The sequence below is a fragment of the Amphiprion ocellaris genome, chromosome 2, assembly GCF_022539595.1.
Source record: "Amphiprion ocellaris isolate individual 3 ecotype Okinawa chromosome 2, ASM2253959v1, whole genome shotgun sequence".
In the NCBI taxonomy this organism is placed as follows: domain Eukaryota; kingdom Metazoa; phylum Chordata; class Actinopteri; family Pomacentridae; genus Amphiprion; species Amphiprion ocellaris.
This window is the reverse complement of record NC_072767.1, coordinates 19,414,601-19,430,108: the sequence shown is the minus strand read 5'-3', so window position 1 is coordinate 19,430,108 and position 15,508 is coordinate 19,414,601. Positions and strand designations below refer to the sequence as shown.

Below are 15,508 nucleotides of genomic sequence, written 5' to 3'. Positions count from 1 at the left end.
TTGATTGAGTCATGCAAATAGAGAAAAAGTGTTTCTCTGCTACATAAATGCAGTGAATACAACTAGAAGGGCACTCAAAGAGCACATCTATCCACCGAAACCAATGCCCCATCTCACAGTTTTTATTATTATTAAGGATGTGATCTGGATCTGTGGCAATACGTAAAGGGTTCTACTTATGCTCATGCTCCATGTTCTCTGGTTTGGTGGTTTTTTATATCATCCTGCTGACAGACAGACAGATAAATGCCACTGAAAACCTAACTTCTGTAAATATCTTCACCTTCTGGATCACACCTGCTGTAAGACTTTTAATTCATTCTGTTTTTGTCTTTGTCAAATTCATTATTGAAGCTAAAAGAAAAGTCAACCGAATCAATTTTAAATTGTACTTCAAATTACAGCAAACACATCTGGAACTGATGGGATGTTGTGAAATTAATTGCAACCAAATATAAATTTTAAGATTGGGATATACACTTGCTTTATAAATCAGGATCATTATGTTTACTGGTTTTCCAGATGGCATAGTACCATTATAAACAATTACAGCACTATGAAAGCACTTCTTTACGACAGCAGGGGTGCTGTATTTATATCCACAGATACAATATATGGATGCTTTTACTCACTATAACATTTTAGCACGACTGCGTACAGTGTCAAATATGTAGGAAAGAAGAAACAAAAAAAAATGTTGCCAAGGAAAGCGGTATGGAGTAAAACAAAAAGCAGGACAATGGAATGAAAGAACAGAAAAAGAATAAAGGAAAGGATGGACTGAAGGGCAGATGGAGATGTTGAAGCCAACAGCACAGAGTGTTGACTCAAATGGACCATGAGGGGACAACTTCTGGCTCCTGGAGGATTCTTTTCAGGTCATCAAGCATCACATCATGGAGACACAAATATAACTATGGCCACAGCTACAACCACAGACACACGACCAAAACCCTGCACGGTCCTTCTAACATACAGGACTCATCTTAAACACAAGGTCCAAGAGTCTTCTTCTTTACATGCTCATCTCTGTCTTCTCCGTCTGACTGAGCAGAATAGTCCAATACTTAAACAGAGTCTAATCTCTTGAATGCCCATGTTTGGACCAAGTGGGAACCTCTGGGGCTGAGAAATGAAGACAGCATGAAGTGCAAAAAACACTGTAGTTCCTTCAATGTCCACTTGTGGCCCCATAGATTCATCCATCCATCCATTATCTATAAACGGCTTAATACTCACTAGGGTTACAGAGGGCTGGAGTCTTTCCCAGCTGACTTATGGTGAAGGAAAGGGACACCCTGGACAGGTCACCAGTCTATCGCAGAGCTACATATAGAGACAATCACACTCGCATTCACATCTACAGAGAGTTTAGAGCTACCAATTAACCTCAGCATGTTTTTGGACTGTGGGACGAAGTCGGGGAACCTGGAGAAAATTCACGCATGCACAGGGAGAACATGCATACTCCATGCAGAAAGGTTCCGGGAAGGCAGGGAAACAAACCGGGGATCTTCTAGCTGCAAGGCGAAAGTGCTAACCACCAAGCCACTGTGCAGCCGCCGCCCCATGTTAAAATGTCCAACTTTATAGCAAAAACAAACATGTTTACTGCCTGGCAGAAAAAAACAGTTATGGTTTCTATAGGCATTTTCCTTGATCATGACAACTGTATGGGGGTGAATATTTATATAACTCACTCAAACAAATTGCAAGAAGGCTTAAATTTGTGCATAACTAGGAGCTCGTCTCAGCTACACACTCATTTTTGGATTTGCTGAGAGTCTGACAGTGCTGTGATGGTGAAGGTCGGAGACTGGATTTGCTCATCTTTTTGTTTTTTGTTTTCCAGTCAGTGATTTATGATGCGTACGTATAATGTGTGCCTTGGTAAAAAGTGAGGCACTATATACTTCATCATTTCTCTCCAACACCAAATGAAACCTGTGTGCAGCTTCATTGTGTTTTTCAAACATCAGAATATCTCAAGCCCAAATGATTTTTTTTCTCCACTGATTGCATCTGGCTGTCTCTTCATATCTCTCTCGCCCACACCTGTGAAAAAATATCACTGTGCCCTAGATGGATAAATCAGGTACAGTCTGTGCCCAAGATAAAACATGATATTGTCACTGTTCTGTCAGCAGCTCGGGTCTAGCAATGTTTTTGCCCTTTAGATGCCCAGACATCTCTGGGTTTGCAATTTCTGATATGTAAAGTTCCTGAACCCCCAAATGCAATATCACAGAGCTCCACAGACTATATTTATCTGATTATTTAATTGTGTAAAGGGACTCAGACTAAGATTCATCAGTGGCCAAGAAGCTGGGAATGTTCTACAGCTTGACCAAAGGTGAGTCTGACGGAAGCATCAGGCCTCACTAATGCATCTTGGCTGACGTCCTTTTCATTGATGCCGCTTCTTGACTACAAGTTAACCTTTCTGAAGGAAAGGAATAAAACTAATCACATCCTAGTCTTGCCAGCCAGGCCAGGCGGCTCTCACAGAGACTAAAGCCTGAGGCATAGATTACATCCTTTTCATCTGTTGCCAGAGTATAATACCTGTATAAAAACCTTATTGGGTCAAGTTAAACTAGGCGATTTTACAGTATCATCAGAGACTTTCACTGCAGCTCCTGTCTGTGATTCTCAGACTGTTGTGTTCTTTCCGTTGCACAGCATAAAAAAATACCCCAGAAGAACTTGATTATTCCTAATGTGATGAAGTTAGAAGTGCATTTATTTAAGCAGCTGTTTGTTCCATCTTAACAGGCTTGACAAACTCAAACACTCTCCAAGGTGCAGGTTAAACCTCCCTTGAAAAAAACTGTCAGCTTAATGGCCCCTGCCTTGCGCTGATAACTGCCGAGGTGTCTCCTTCTTTTTGAAAGTAGGTGGATAAAGCTGCTAAAGCCTTTGTGTAAAGGCACCGTGAAACATAGCCCGGTGTCTTTTATTTCTCTCTTTGAAGTGAATTGACATTCAGGTCAGGATTTCTTTGAAAACGCACCTTGCCTCCCAAACGCCTCTGCTTTCCTTCTCTGAACTTCAGCACGTTATATAAAGTTGGAGGAGCCCTCTTGTCCTTGAGAGTAACTTACAGGTTGTCTGTCTTTGGTGTTTTGTCTGAATTCCTTCACAAGTTGACTGAGGGTGCCAGTCATAGAGAGAGAGGCAGATAGAGGAGGACACGCTGGCAGACCGATTGGTGGGAATCAAGAAGTCTGTCAAACTCCATCTCTGCTGCGAAAATGGAAGTCGATGAGCACAGATCTCAGTACAACTGCAGGACATCGAAGAGAGTGCAGGGAGGAGGACGTGTGACGGGAATGCCAGAGCACCATGTCACTGCTGACGACAGTCAATTTGTCCGAGAGTCAAGGGGCTTTGAGAGGTGCACTCCACTGCAGGCAGCATCGAGCTGATGGCATTAATAAGGGGGTACTTACCTGTTTTCCATGGACATATTGCACAACACCGTGCATGCCCCACCGATTATCTATCAAGCAACCGTCGCCTCTCACCCATCCATCCATTTATGGACTGTTCTCATCCACCGGAAAATTTAGAGCGTGTGTGCAACAGAATGATGCTGTATGCAAAAAAGTAAAAGTCAGAAGGAGGAGGTTTGTGGAAAATGTGTGACTTTGACAAAGGACATTTTCTTCCAATGTGTCAACTTTTATCTAAATTGGTTTGGTTGTAAACATGATATTTTCCCTATTTTGCAGAAATAACTGTCGAAATGTTATTTTATGTTTCCTTTCAATTTGCATAGTTGATATAACAGTGGAAGATTTGGCATAAATTCCACAAATGTTTTGCATGCCCTTTAGAACCTTTTTGTTGTGTGTCATTTTTTATTTTATTTTAAAAGTAAGTCAAAAATGTGAATCTCCTCAAAGTCTGTGCTAATTTTAGAAACGTGTAATGTTCACAAGCTGCAAATGTCATGCAAAAAAGTATATGTTGCATTGTAATATTTAGAGAAGCCCCACAGCTTTCACAGATTACATATTCTCCTTTATGGTTGCCTGCCTCACATGAAAAATGACCTATAGAAATCATAATGTAACATTGCAATGAAACAGTTTAGACTTTCTGCAAGATCCAATATGCTCATTAAAATATACATTGATTTTCTTTTCTCTTTTTTGAGAAAACACTGGCGTGAAAGACACCAGCAGCTCCACTGAGTGCTGCAGTCTCTGGGGACAGTCGTCTTTGATATGACCCCCCGTTGCTTCCTTTGTGTGCCTCTGTTGATGCATGTGCGGTTACCATGTTTTTCACCTGACAACACTTCTCCTGAGTGTTAGTTGGGACTCTCTGCAAAACTGGAGGGACCATCACAGGCTGAACCTAGTGTTCATCCCAGTATTGTCTTATTTGTACACTGCAAATGCAGGTCAACAATCACAGAATATAGGTTCTAGTTTGTAAAATTATTTTCTTCTTTATAAGTAAGCTTTATCTACTCTAAAGAGTTCAGGATGGTTCAGATTGATTTCTACAACCTTGGAAACATAGTAGATATTAGATTAATTCAAAAATGTCTTTTAAAAGGCACCCAGAGACCTAAAAGTGATTCCTGTAACATCTTTCTCCTCCGACTACATTGCCAAACCATGGCTCAGCTCCAGATTACATGGACTTCCTCTGCCAGGTTATTGACAAGACAAAGTGTCAGATCATCACAACTGCAACTCTGTACTCCCCACTAGACATCCATTAGTTGTTAATTGGCTCTATCACTTTTGCGATCACATTTTGGCTCAGCTGGCTCTGGCTCCCATCAACTTGTCTGATATCTAATCTTTCAACCTTTTTTTTTTCAGATCAAACGTAGAATCTCCCGGCAAGACGCTTCTGGCTTTGGCTAAGTGTAGAATAAAGACCAAAGGTGACTGGCCCTTTGCCATCTGAGCCCCTGAACCTGATGTACTGTGAGTATTATATAAATATACACGGATCGGCCACAACATTATGACCATTGACAGGTCACGTGAATAACATAGATCATCATTTTATAATGCAATGTTCTGCTGAGAAACCTTGAGTCCTGACATTCATGTGGATGTTTGACATGCACCACCCACCTAAACATTGCAGGTCAAGCAACCCCCCAAACCCCTGCCCCTCATGGCAACAGCACTACCTGATGCCAGTTGCCACCCTCAGCAGGATAATGCACCCTGACACACCACAAAAACTGCCCAGGAGTGGTCTGGGTAACATGACAGAGCTAAAGTGTTCACCTGGGTTCCACACTCCCCAGATCCACATCTAACTGAGCATCTGTGGGATGTGCCAGGATAAGCCTTTTCTAGGTAGGTCCCACCCTGCAACGCACAGGACCCACCGAATTCACTGTCACCATCCTGGTGCCACAGAACATCCCCAGAGGTCCTGTGTCCATGCCAGAGGAGTTTTAGCAGCATAAAGGGGACCAACATATTAGGCAGGTGGTCATAATGTTATGCCTGATCGGTGTATATATATATACACTACCATTCAAAAGTTTGGGGTCACCCAGACAATTTCATGTTTTCCATGAAAACTCACACTTTTACTGATGTGCTAACATAACTGCACAAGGGTTTTCTGATCACCAATGAGCCTTTCAACACCATTAACTAACACAATGTAGCATTAGAACACAGGAGTGATGGTTGCTGGAAATGTTCCTCTGTACCCCTATGTAGATATTCTATATTGTGTGTGTGTGTGTGTGTGTGTGTGTGTGTGTGTGTGTGTGTGTGTGTGTGTGTGTGTGTGTGTGTGTGTGTGTGTGTGTGTGTGTGTGTGTGTGTGTGTGTGTGTGTGTGTGTGTGTATGTGTGCGCGTATTCTTGATACAACTGCAGATAATTTACCTTCTTGTTATTTTTTTAGACATGGAATAATTATGCTGACTTTTACACAGATGATCTGGGGAATCAACAATAATATGAAAGAGGAACTCATTCAAATAGACTCACACAATTTCTGTTGAAATAATTTTTAAAAATGACTTAACATATTTGCTGTACCAGACAGCATACATTTTATGGATTGTTTAATAGGCCTTATTTAATTAAAGAGAAGTTGAGAGCAACAGATGCAGTGAGTCATATTTCTGAATATTAAAAGTGATGATAAATAACATGGTATTTTATTGAGGACAGCTTTGTAAATAAAAAGGACAGCGTTGTTCCCTTCAAGTGGTGAGTGATGGCCTTTCTACCTTCTCATAGAGGATACGATGATGGGTTCTGAAACTGTCACCTGCAATAAATCTAAGAGAACTGAATAGACAGCATCCAGTGGCTGGAGGGTATGTATGGGCAGTAGCATACATGTCATACTCATCTGCATAGTCAAGCACTGTTGTTTAAAACTGAAATCTTGTCTGTTCGATTTGCAACGTCTGTCTGCAGAAAAAAGACTGTTTAATTCTGAAAAGAAAGTCTAATTTAATTTGTTTTGCTTTATATATAGCATTCTTTAATTTAAGCACCAGTTGTAAAACATCTATTGAAGAGCATCTGCAGCTCAAATACTTTCCGAGTTGTTTGTAGCACTTCTATATAAGCCTTAAAAAATCACAAGGATGTTCATAACTAGTTACCATGAGTCAAGCTTGGAGGTGCGCTCCTGGAGCTCCACCCGAGTTTATCCAGTCAGGATCATTTTGTCTGGTTGGTCAGAGCAGTTCCATGGAAATCTGACTTCTCCCTGTGTAGCCTTTGGTTGTGATGTGATGGAAATCAGACAAATGAGTTCCTGTTTCCTCCTTGGAATAATTACCCTGGGTGTAATTACAGAAAGCATCCAGCAGGGAGCACACTTTTCATATCATGTCAGTCGAATCTGTGGTACTCATGCTGGAAACATCTGCCCTTTTCAGACCCAGCTCTGCGTTAGTGTTCGGAGTCTGCTGAAGTGCAGCAACCTTTAATGAAATGTACAAAAAAACTGCACCACACACGACAGATCGAAGACAAGTACAGCAGCAGGTATTGATGATAACACTGATGATAAAGAAGGCTATTACCATCAAATTAGAGTAATTTTATTGAAGGAATAAAAATAAAGTCTCAGTAAACAAATGTTAAAACTCTTATCTAAACGACCCTCTCTGAATGGCAATATTTATGCGTTTTGCTTTTTTTAATTATTCAGTTTTAGACCCAGAAATGGGGAGTCTAACAACATCAAGAGAGCCATTAAATCAGTGAATTATTTAACACTATTATGAATAAATATGAGTATGAAGATGACTCCTAGGTATTATGAAGATGTCATTCTTCCATTCGCCTTCTCTCAGCCGGCTCTCCCTGAGGCCTGTGCGTAATTAGTCCATATTGAACAGCACAAGTCTAGTAAAACATACAGCTCACACATATGCACCCCCAGGGGCGCATAACCTCTTTGTAAGTCTACTGTTCATCCGTAGCCGATGTAACAGTACTCTTGGCCTGTTATTATTATGAAATCCAGTAGTGTTATTTGTCCTACCCTTGTTATACATTCTTTACGAATTACCTGAGTTCATGAAATGCTCTTGGTTTACAATTTTGTGTCACAAAACATACATTCTCTTGCCATCTTTCGACTGGAGTAGAGATGCGCCAAAGCTGTGAAAGATGAGAACATTTTGGAAGGTGGGCAGGGGCGGCGCAGGTATGGGGGTTTATAGGGAGAGGGACTTGCTTTTTTGCTGTAAACGGGCTTCCCCAAATCTTTGCTCGTGGTCCCGCGCCAGGAGCTCGGCATTGTGGCCCGGTCTACTATCCGCTCCTTCTTGGAAAGAGAGCAGCTGAGAGAGGCTTGACATTTCAAACGTCTGGCGGTAGGCTGAAAAGTTTCCACCCTGAACACACCGACTTGTAGCAGCAGCAGCAGCAGCAGCAGCAGCAGCGGCGGGCTGATGCAGGACACCTCACATGGGTTGCGTAAAAGTTGTGCGCAAAGTCTCTCCAAACCAGAGATCCCCATCTTAATGCGTCGATTTTTTTTCCCCTGATGGAAGCTGATTTATTTCAGTTAGGACCATGTGCTGAAGCTTCTGCCTGTTGTACTGAAGCTGCTGCGCCGTTACAGTTGTTCTGTTCCTTTTTACATGCGTGCGTAAAACAGCTTGGGACTCTCCTGATATTTTAATTGCTAATAGCCTAAGTCTATTTTTTCCTATGTATTTGTGTAAATAGATTACATCTATAGCCACGTTTAATTGGTTGTTACATTTGTTCAAAATCCTCTTTTATTACTTGTATATGCTCAGTTTAAGCGACAACATTGCGCACGAAGGATTAAAAGTGGAATTCTTCTGCTATTAGTCATAGATGTCCGCTCAGCTGGAAGGAGGCCTGCAGCCGGAGACAACAGCAAAACTCGATGTATTAAAATCTGAAGAAGTTTCTGACGTGACAAGTCCTGACGGATGCGTGGGTCAGCGCGGCCGCCCCGAGGACGGAGGGGAGAACAAAGCGGTCCTGTCTCCAGAGGGCCCGCAGCAGAAAGCGCGCAAGATGACTCGCAGCCCCAAATGCGCCCGCTGTCGAAACCACGGCGTCGTTTCGTGTTTGAAGGGCCACAAACGCTTCTGCCGCTGGAGGGACTGCCGCTGCGCCTGCTGCCTGCTGGTGGTGGAGCGGCAGCGCGTCATGGCAGCGCAGGTCGCGCTCCGGCGGCAGCAGGCTGCGGAGGTGAGGAGAGCGCAGGGGCAGGTCAGTGGCCGAGAACCGACGGAGAAATTAACCGATGGGTCAAGCATGATCTCCCATAGGAGTTTAATAGAGTCAATACAGACATAGCGGAGAGAGGAAAAATAAAATTATTGCTGGGAAGAAAAAAAATGTCATGAGACACTGAGGATCCAAATGTATTTTTTAACACAATCATTTTCAATAGCTGTTCCTGTGTCACTTCTTTCTGAAGAGAAAATCACAAATAATCTAGTCTACATTTTACAAAAGTTCTGAGAAATAAGATTCAGAGTTTCAATTTGCACAAATAGGGCTATTATCCATCTGTTTGCGTATGTGTGTGTGAGAACATGACACACGGCTCAGAGAGAGGCACGACGTTTAAATCTCAGTGGCGCACGTTTGCTTTTATTTTTCCAGCATTTCCATGTAAAAAAAAATCTAATCTTTTTCTTTGTTCAGATTAGCTCAAAACAATGAACATTTAAGCATCATTAATTCTGAAATGGCTCTTTGCTGCAGTGAGCAAGTAAGCTGAACTACTTGTATTTACATAAGGTCAAATTATCTGTTGTGCATTAGAAAGTAAATTATATTACTGCACGGACACATAATTACACAAAATTTTACACACTAATTACAATATTGAAACATATCAAAAATATTTAACTGCAACGTCTAACAACCCTCAGAGGACTCCAACTTTACAGTTCATTCCAGCTACAAGATGATTTGTAGCAGAAATCAGTCTTAAGTTATTACAGAAGAGAAAATGTGAAGTTCTTAATTATAACATTTATGTTTTATTAAATTATATTATTAATGCTGTAATATGTGTACTGAAATATGAAATGTAGACTAGAACAGAGCATTATCTGCTCTTATAGAAAATGTCATATCAGCTCTGTTACTGTGGTGCCAAGTGTAAATGGTCAAACATTCTCTTACTTTAATCTTAGAATCTCACAGACCTCTACCTGGCCTCTACATAATGTATTCACTCCCTTTAATTACCCTTGGGGGACTGTCTCTGTGTAACATAATTACATCCAAATGTCTAACTCCTGTTCGCATGTTTCTCTCAGGGTAAGAGGGGAGTCAGATGTGCAGCTCCGTTGCGGAGGACGGCCTATCAGTGTTACACCAGAGCAGCCGAGTCGAGCATCGTGGCTAAAAGCATCCTGCAGGGTAAAGTTTAATTAACATCTCCTTTCTCATTAACAGATCTCTTTTCTCACAGACTGTGATGAAAAGTGCAATATTTCCCAGTAGTTGAGCAGATCACTTAAAGGCAACTTTTCCATTTATTCTATTGCTTTTAATAGATTTGATGCGAGATCACAAATGAATCAGATTGATAATCCTCTGCTGGTGGCGACTGACTGCATGCTGGCATGTCAAACTAAATGTACTTTTCTGTCAGAAACAGTTTTCTACCCAACTTTGACCATAAGTCATCAATATATGGCTCTGATCTTAAGTGCAAAACAAGTCTTGAGCCTAAAATAAATTGCTGTCCTTGTGAGGATGCGCTTACTGTCCTCAGATTGCCTGTTTGTCCCCACAACACCTTCACATGACTACTTTCTATATGATAGATATGTATTGTGTGAATGTATTAACATTCTAATCACTACTGTACTGACACGACCTCCTCATGCTCAACAACCCCTCCAACTCTCCTTCTTGATATTATTGCACATAACTAAGGATTGGCAAAATAAGCCTTGGCTTCTGCCTATTCCTTGTTTCGGTTACAGAACTCGTAAAAAGAAAAGGGGGGGGTAGAAAGAGGTGGGAAAAGAAAGAAAAAATATAAATATATAAATATATATTATTGTATATATATATATATGCATATTTTTTGTTTGATTATTTAGTTTTTTTGTTCTGTTTGTTTTTTGTCTTTTTTCCTTTCTTTTTCATCCTCTTTCTTTTTGTGTGTGTGTGTGTGGGGGGGGGAGGAGAAAAAAAGCGTCTTGCAAGAATGTATATTTTTTGAATGCACAAAATGAAGTTTTGGTACTATAATCTTGTGACCGAAATAAAGCCATTCATTCATTCATTCAACTAGACACACTTAATTTGGCTAAACACACCCCATCGTTGTTGCTTCGCTATTTCACAACAGCAGGCCATTACTGTAATACATAGCGTGTATTAATACCTGCTGGCTTAGAGTCAAATCCCACTGGAGGCTTTGTCGTCTTTACAGCCCTCTCAGTCTTCCCCTGCTCTCAGTAAAGCAAAAATGACACAGCTAACCAAGTGCATAATGAAAATATTAAACAACAAATTGCTGAGACATAAACGTAGCAATTAATTGGTTAGCACATAAACTGATTATAGAAATGAATGTGTGGCTCTGCTCCCAGGGCTGAAATCTGCTGCGCCTCCAGAGGACGACGCCTCCTGTTGGTCGAAGCAGGCGCAGCACGACCAGCCGCCCTTCACCTGCCCCTCCATCAGCGCCCGGATGAGGAAGAGACGAGCCTTCGCAGACAAGGAGCTGGAGAACGTGATGATGGAGCGCGAGCTGAGACAGAGGGAGCTGCACACCGACCTGCCCTTCTCCTCCTCCGCCCTCGTCCCCCTGCCTCACCCTCCACCCCTGCCCATCTCCCCTGGCCTCCACTGCTGCCCTCCCAGCAAGGACCCCGCCGCTGCAGGGGCATTAAGCTACGTGCCTGTATATAAATATAAGCCTCTTTATGAGTGTGACTTCCAGTTTTACCAGTTCTTCCACCTAAAGAGCAGGTCCTCCACAGGAAGCAGCTACGATGACTTTTTGCTATGCCGAAGCTCAGAGGAAAGCAGCGAGGAAACGGAGGTGCAGAATGGATGGAAAGATCACGGAAAGAGAAACCAAGCAGAGTTAATGCCTCTGCTATCACAGCAAAGACTTAAGAATGATGGCAGCACCGCATCAAGTGTTGAACTTCTCAAATCCACTTCAAAAACAACAGAAACAATGGACTCAAATGGCTCTTCAGCAGTCACACTGTCTATTTCTGGATCCGATCAGCGTCCCCTGGGTGGACCAGACATCAGTGCAGCCAGCAGGACTTTTGATCCCAGACCTTTGACAGCTAAGAGCTGGACTGCAGACACTCCTGCCCCACAGGCAGGTCCTCATGTCGACTTTGTCAAGAGCCCTCATGGCAGCTCAGTCAGGACTCCCACTGTGAGGCCATTACCTTTCTCTGTCGAGGCTCTGCTGAGGGCCTGACAGGCAAATGGAAAGCGGAGTCTTGCACTTTGTTATGTATGGATAAAGAATTTAATCTGAGGCTATAAATATAAAAAATGCTGTTTTGTATAGCAGGTTTTCAAACACTTTTCTTTAAAGTGGCAAAAATATTTAAGAACAGGTTTCAGAAATTAAATTACAGTGTTTTTTTATTTTCATGAAAATGTATTTTCCTATATTTGATCTTTTATTAAAAATATAACACTGAAAGACAAATATGTACTTCAACGCTATATTTTTATCTACTTTCCAGCATTGACCATATTTTGTACAATGCATACTTTTAAAAAGTTGTCATTTTTCTATCCTCCTCTGTCAGCAGTGCCATAAAAATGTACTGAACTACTCTGCTTTGACCCTCGTTCATCAATCATGTTTTACTCTCTTTTCCTGCAGTAGAAACACACAACACAGCCATAAAACCAAGTTGATGAAAAAAGTCAAGTAGTGTTTGTACTTGTGCCCTTTTCTCACTTCACGGTTTGATTTTTAAATCATAGTCTGGCTGATCTCTGTGTCAGAAATCTCTTAAGTCATAAGAAAAGTAGCAATGAAAGGAACATGAGGTGAAGCAGGTGGTTTGCCAAGAAGAGCAAAAACTTCCTAAAAATGTTCCTGCAGTCGAGCTTATTTCTTTGGCTTTGTTGCACTCCAACTGTCATTGTTACTGTACCTAAAGCTCACTGATCACATGGCATGCTGCTCAATGTTTCATAAAGTATAATATCATCAACAGGCTGAGGGGAACGTGAGGGAATATCCACCCAAAGAGTGACTAGGAGGGTGCCAGTGTTGCCTAGGCGACATTGTTCTTTATTGTATGCCGAGCCCGACGCCAGCCGAGTTTGTTTGAACACGCATTTGATCTATATCCACTTTTTACTTCTCCCCCCCTGCAATTCTTTGTTCTGCTCTGTAATCTGGCAGAGATGGAGGTCAGATACTTTTGACAACTCAGGACCTTGTGGCGTCAACACAAAGGTGATAGCACAGTCTTTGTTTGTGAACGTCTACCAGCATGTCAGAACGCCCCCCTCTCTCCCACCACCCGTCTCTTCACAGACAGACAGACAGACAGACAGACAGACAGACAGACAGACAGACAGACAGACAGACAGACAGGGGAGGCAGACTGGCACAAAGGAAAGTGAGATTTTGAGCATGAAAGCACCAAATGTGCCATTGTGTTTTATTGCACACTATCTGTGTCAGTTTTGCAATATTAAAACCTCTTCCTTGCAGAGAGTACAAATTGGCAATTACGCTGTGATGATAGAAAGATAAGCATCAATCACGAAGGGGTGATAATGACTTCTGTGAAGAATAACACGGCGGATATAAATCAAGCTCTTCTCTCCCAGCAAAACTAGGAGAGAAGCTAATTTATCCATTTCCCCCATGTTTCATTCTGAAGTGTCCTTAGCCGAGGTGTGTGGTGGCTTAATAGAGAGCGACCCCGCTCTGAAATGCCGGTCACGTTCCACCGCTCTTGTTAGGATTGTGGCAGGGACAGACAGATTAGCTTTATTGTTCTGTGCTCTTTGGATGGGTTTGATTCGATCTGCAATTGCCAGTTTATTAACATTTTCCTTTGTGGATGAAGGGAGGAGAGGAGAGAGAGGGGATGAGTTGGGGGGGTATTGGATTCGGGCTAGTTTGCTGACAAAGCAGTTTCAACAGGTTGAAACATGTTTCTGAATCCACAACAGCCCCAACCCTGCTCCTTAATTCCCGCTCTGCGCCTTTTGTCGCCCACCTCTGGCTCTCCTGCTGTTCATTCTCTCGTTGTGCCTCATTTCCATTTCAGCCGGATTGATTTCACTCCATTCAGGGTAGAAAAGCTTTGCTTTGGCGTTTCCTCCGTAACTCTGATATTTATATTTTCATCTTACAGACTCTATCAGTGGCAGTGACAGGAAAGATTGGAGAGAATAAAAGAGCTGTAGAGAGCTGAGGGGTGGGGAGAGAAATGACAAAGAGCTAGCCAACAGTATACATGTGCCTGCCATCCTCCCAGACTCTTCCATTTCACCCCCATGCTGCTATTTCAAACTAGGAGGTCGTTTTTTTTCTCCTGCCATCCAGAGCCAAGCAAGAGTCTGTGCCTACATACACCTCCGTAGGCCTGGTCCTGGCCCTGCGTGAAGCCGTCACACCACAGCTATATCACACACAACTATCAAACTGATCTTTTTTTCCCATTGCCTTCATTTCCTTTACCACCTTTCTATGTTTACACTAGCTGTGTGCACAGGCAGACGTGCAGGGAAGGTAAACTCTCATTCAAGGGAGTTTTTCACAGCCTCACTTCAAGACCTGCCCGGCACAGTCTGACCTCTCCACTTGTTTGGTATGATCAGTTAGCTCTCCCCTTGGACACACCATCAGCAACATTTAGTATCAGGGCTCAGTGGAAATCCTTTGATCGTCCTGCCAACTCCCCTCATTACAGAATGAGAGTCGGCTGAAAGCATATGTCTTGGTGTGGCAAGGTCGTCTCCCTTGGCGCTTCTCAGAGAGACAAAATCTGAATTTAATGGTGTTGTTATGGGATGTTTGGACAGGGAAAACAACTCTCCAGGTTGATGAGGGCGCTGGACCTGACACACTGAGTTTGGATAGAGAGAAACTGCATTCCTGCTCAAAGGTTAGAAAATAATGGTCTTGTCGGGGAAAGAATGACCGCAAGTGGAACTGTATGTAAGCAAGTTGTCAAATTGTTCTGTCTTGTAAATTTGCTACATTGGCATAACAAAATCAAACAGATATTTTACAGAACTAAAACAGCGGCTCTTATTGTTGCCTGAAGATTTACTTACTCGTTAACTTTTCATATACCTTAGAGATGATAGAATTACATGTTTTGCCTTCAGACTAATTAATGACAATTTATTATTTTAGGTCCTATATTCTTGTGGGAGAAGATAACTTGAAATCTAGGTCCATAACATGAGAGAGGTGGTTTGATTTTGAATATGATGACATTTACAATAGAAGATAATTTTTAACTGCATGCCAATGATCTGAGTATAAAAGGCAGGTTATCACTCCCCTGGACTCTCCTTTAATTAAGCCAGAATATTGCTGTGAGATGTGTAAGTTGTAATGCCATGCAAATAATCTGCTCTAATTAGAAGAGAGATGTAAATATGTAGCAATGGGTAGTTTTGTTTTAAATATACCGTTTTTTTTTTCTCTGGTCTTCTATATAAGTAGTTTCAACAGAGCAGAACTTTTGGTATGTTTATTGTGGTGTAGGCTGAGTTGATTTAGCTTCATTGCTTTTTCTCTTCTGGGTGTTTCCCAACCCTAAATCCAACTCATTAAAAAATAAAAACTTTTTTATTGGCATTTAAATCTAAATCTCAACAAACATTAAAATAACTTCAGCCCTGTTTTGGCTGATTGTAACAAACTGACAGTGATTTTTAAAAAAAAAGACATTCCAGACAACTCACACGCTATAAATTATTCAGTGTGAGTTGTGTTGATGTTGTAAAACTGCATTAATTAAAGAGATCATCTTTTTTCACTTAGACGAGAGAAACCCTAAATCCTCTTTCCCC

The 15,508-nt window shown here is 41.8% G+C and overlaps 1 protein-coding gene and 1 long non-coding RNA gene across 4 annotated transcripts in view; one reads left to right on the top strand and one right to left on the bottom strand.

Annotated features, from left to right (window-relative positions):
* Nucleotides 1-15,508, bottom strand: part of LOC118471328 (uncharacterized) — a 103,648-nt gene that overhangs the window by 66,121 nt on the left and 22,019 nt on the right. The gene's annotated exons all lie outside the window — the stretch shown is intronic.
* Nucleotides 7,682-12,289, top strand: dmrt2b (doublesex and mab-3 related transcription factor 2b). 3 transcript variants are annotated; one of them, XM_023286032.3, is made up of 4 exons: nt 7,682-7,836; nt 8,324-8,713; nt 9,778-9,880; nt 11,068-12,289. In XM_023286032.3, the coding sequence occupies exons 2-4, from the start codon at nt 8,330-8,332 to the stop codon at nt 11,919-11,921; spliced, it is 1,341 nt and encodes a 446-aa protein (XP_023141800.2). In that variant the 5' UTR covers nt 7,682-7,836; nt 8,324-8,329; the 3' UTR covers nt 11,922-12,289. The 3 variants fall into 3 exon arrangements, with proteins under 3 accessions (XP_023141800.2, XP_035811256.2, XP_035811255.2); XM_035955362.2 differs by lacking the exon at nt 7,682-7,836 and adding an exon at nt 7,854-8,110; XM_035955363.2 differs by lacking the exon at nt 7,682-7,836 and having other exon boundaries at nt 7,853-8,692.

Coding starts and splice junctions, on each gene's coding strand:
- dmrt2b (XM_023286032.3), top strand. CDS start 8,330: ATGTCCGCTCAGCTGGAAGGAGGCCTGCAGCCGGAGACAACAGCAAAA. Junction 8,714..9,777: donor TGAGGAGAGCGCAGGGGCAG/GTCAGTGGCCGA, acceptor TGTTTCTCTCAG/GGTAAGAGGGGAGTCAGATG. Junction 9,881..11,067: donor GGCTAAAAGCATCCTGCAGG/GTAAAGTTTAAT, acceptor CTCTGCTCCCAG/GGCTGAAATCTGCTGCGCCT.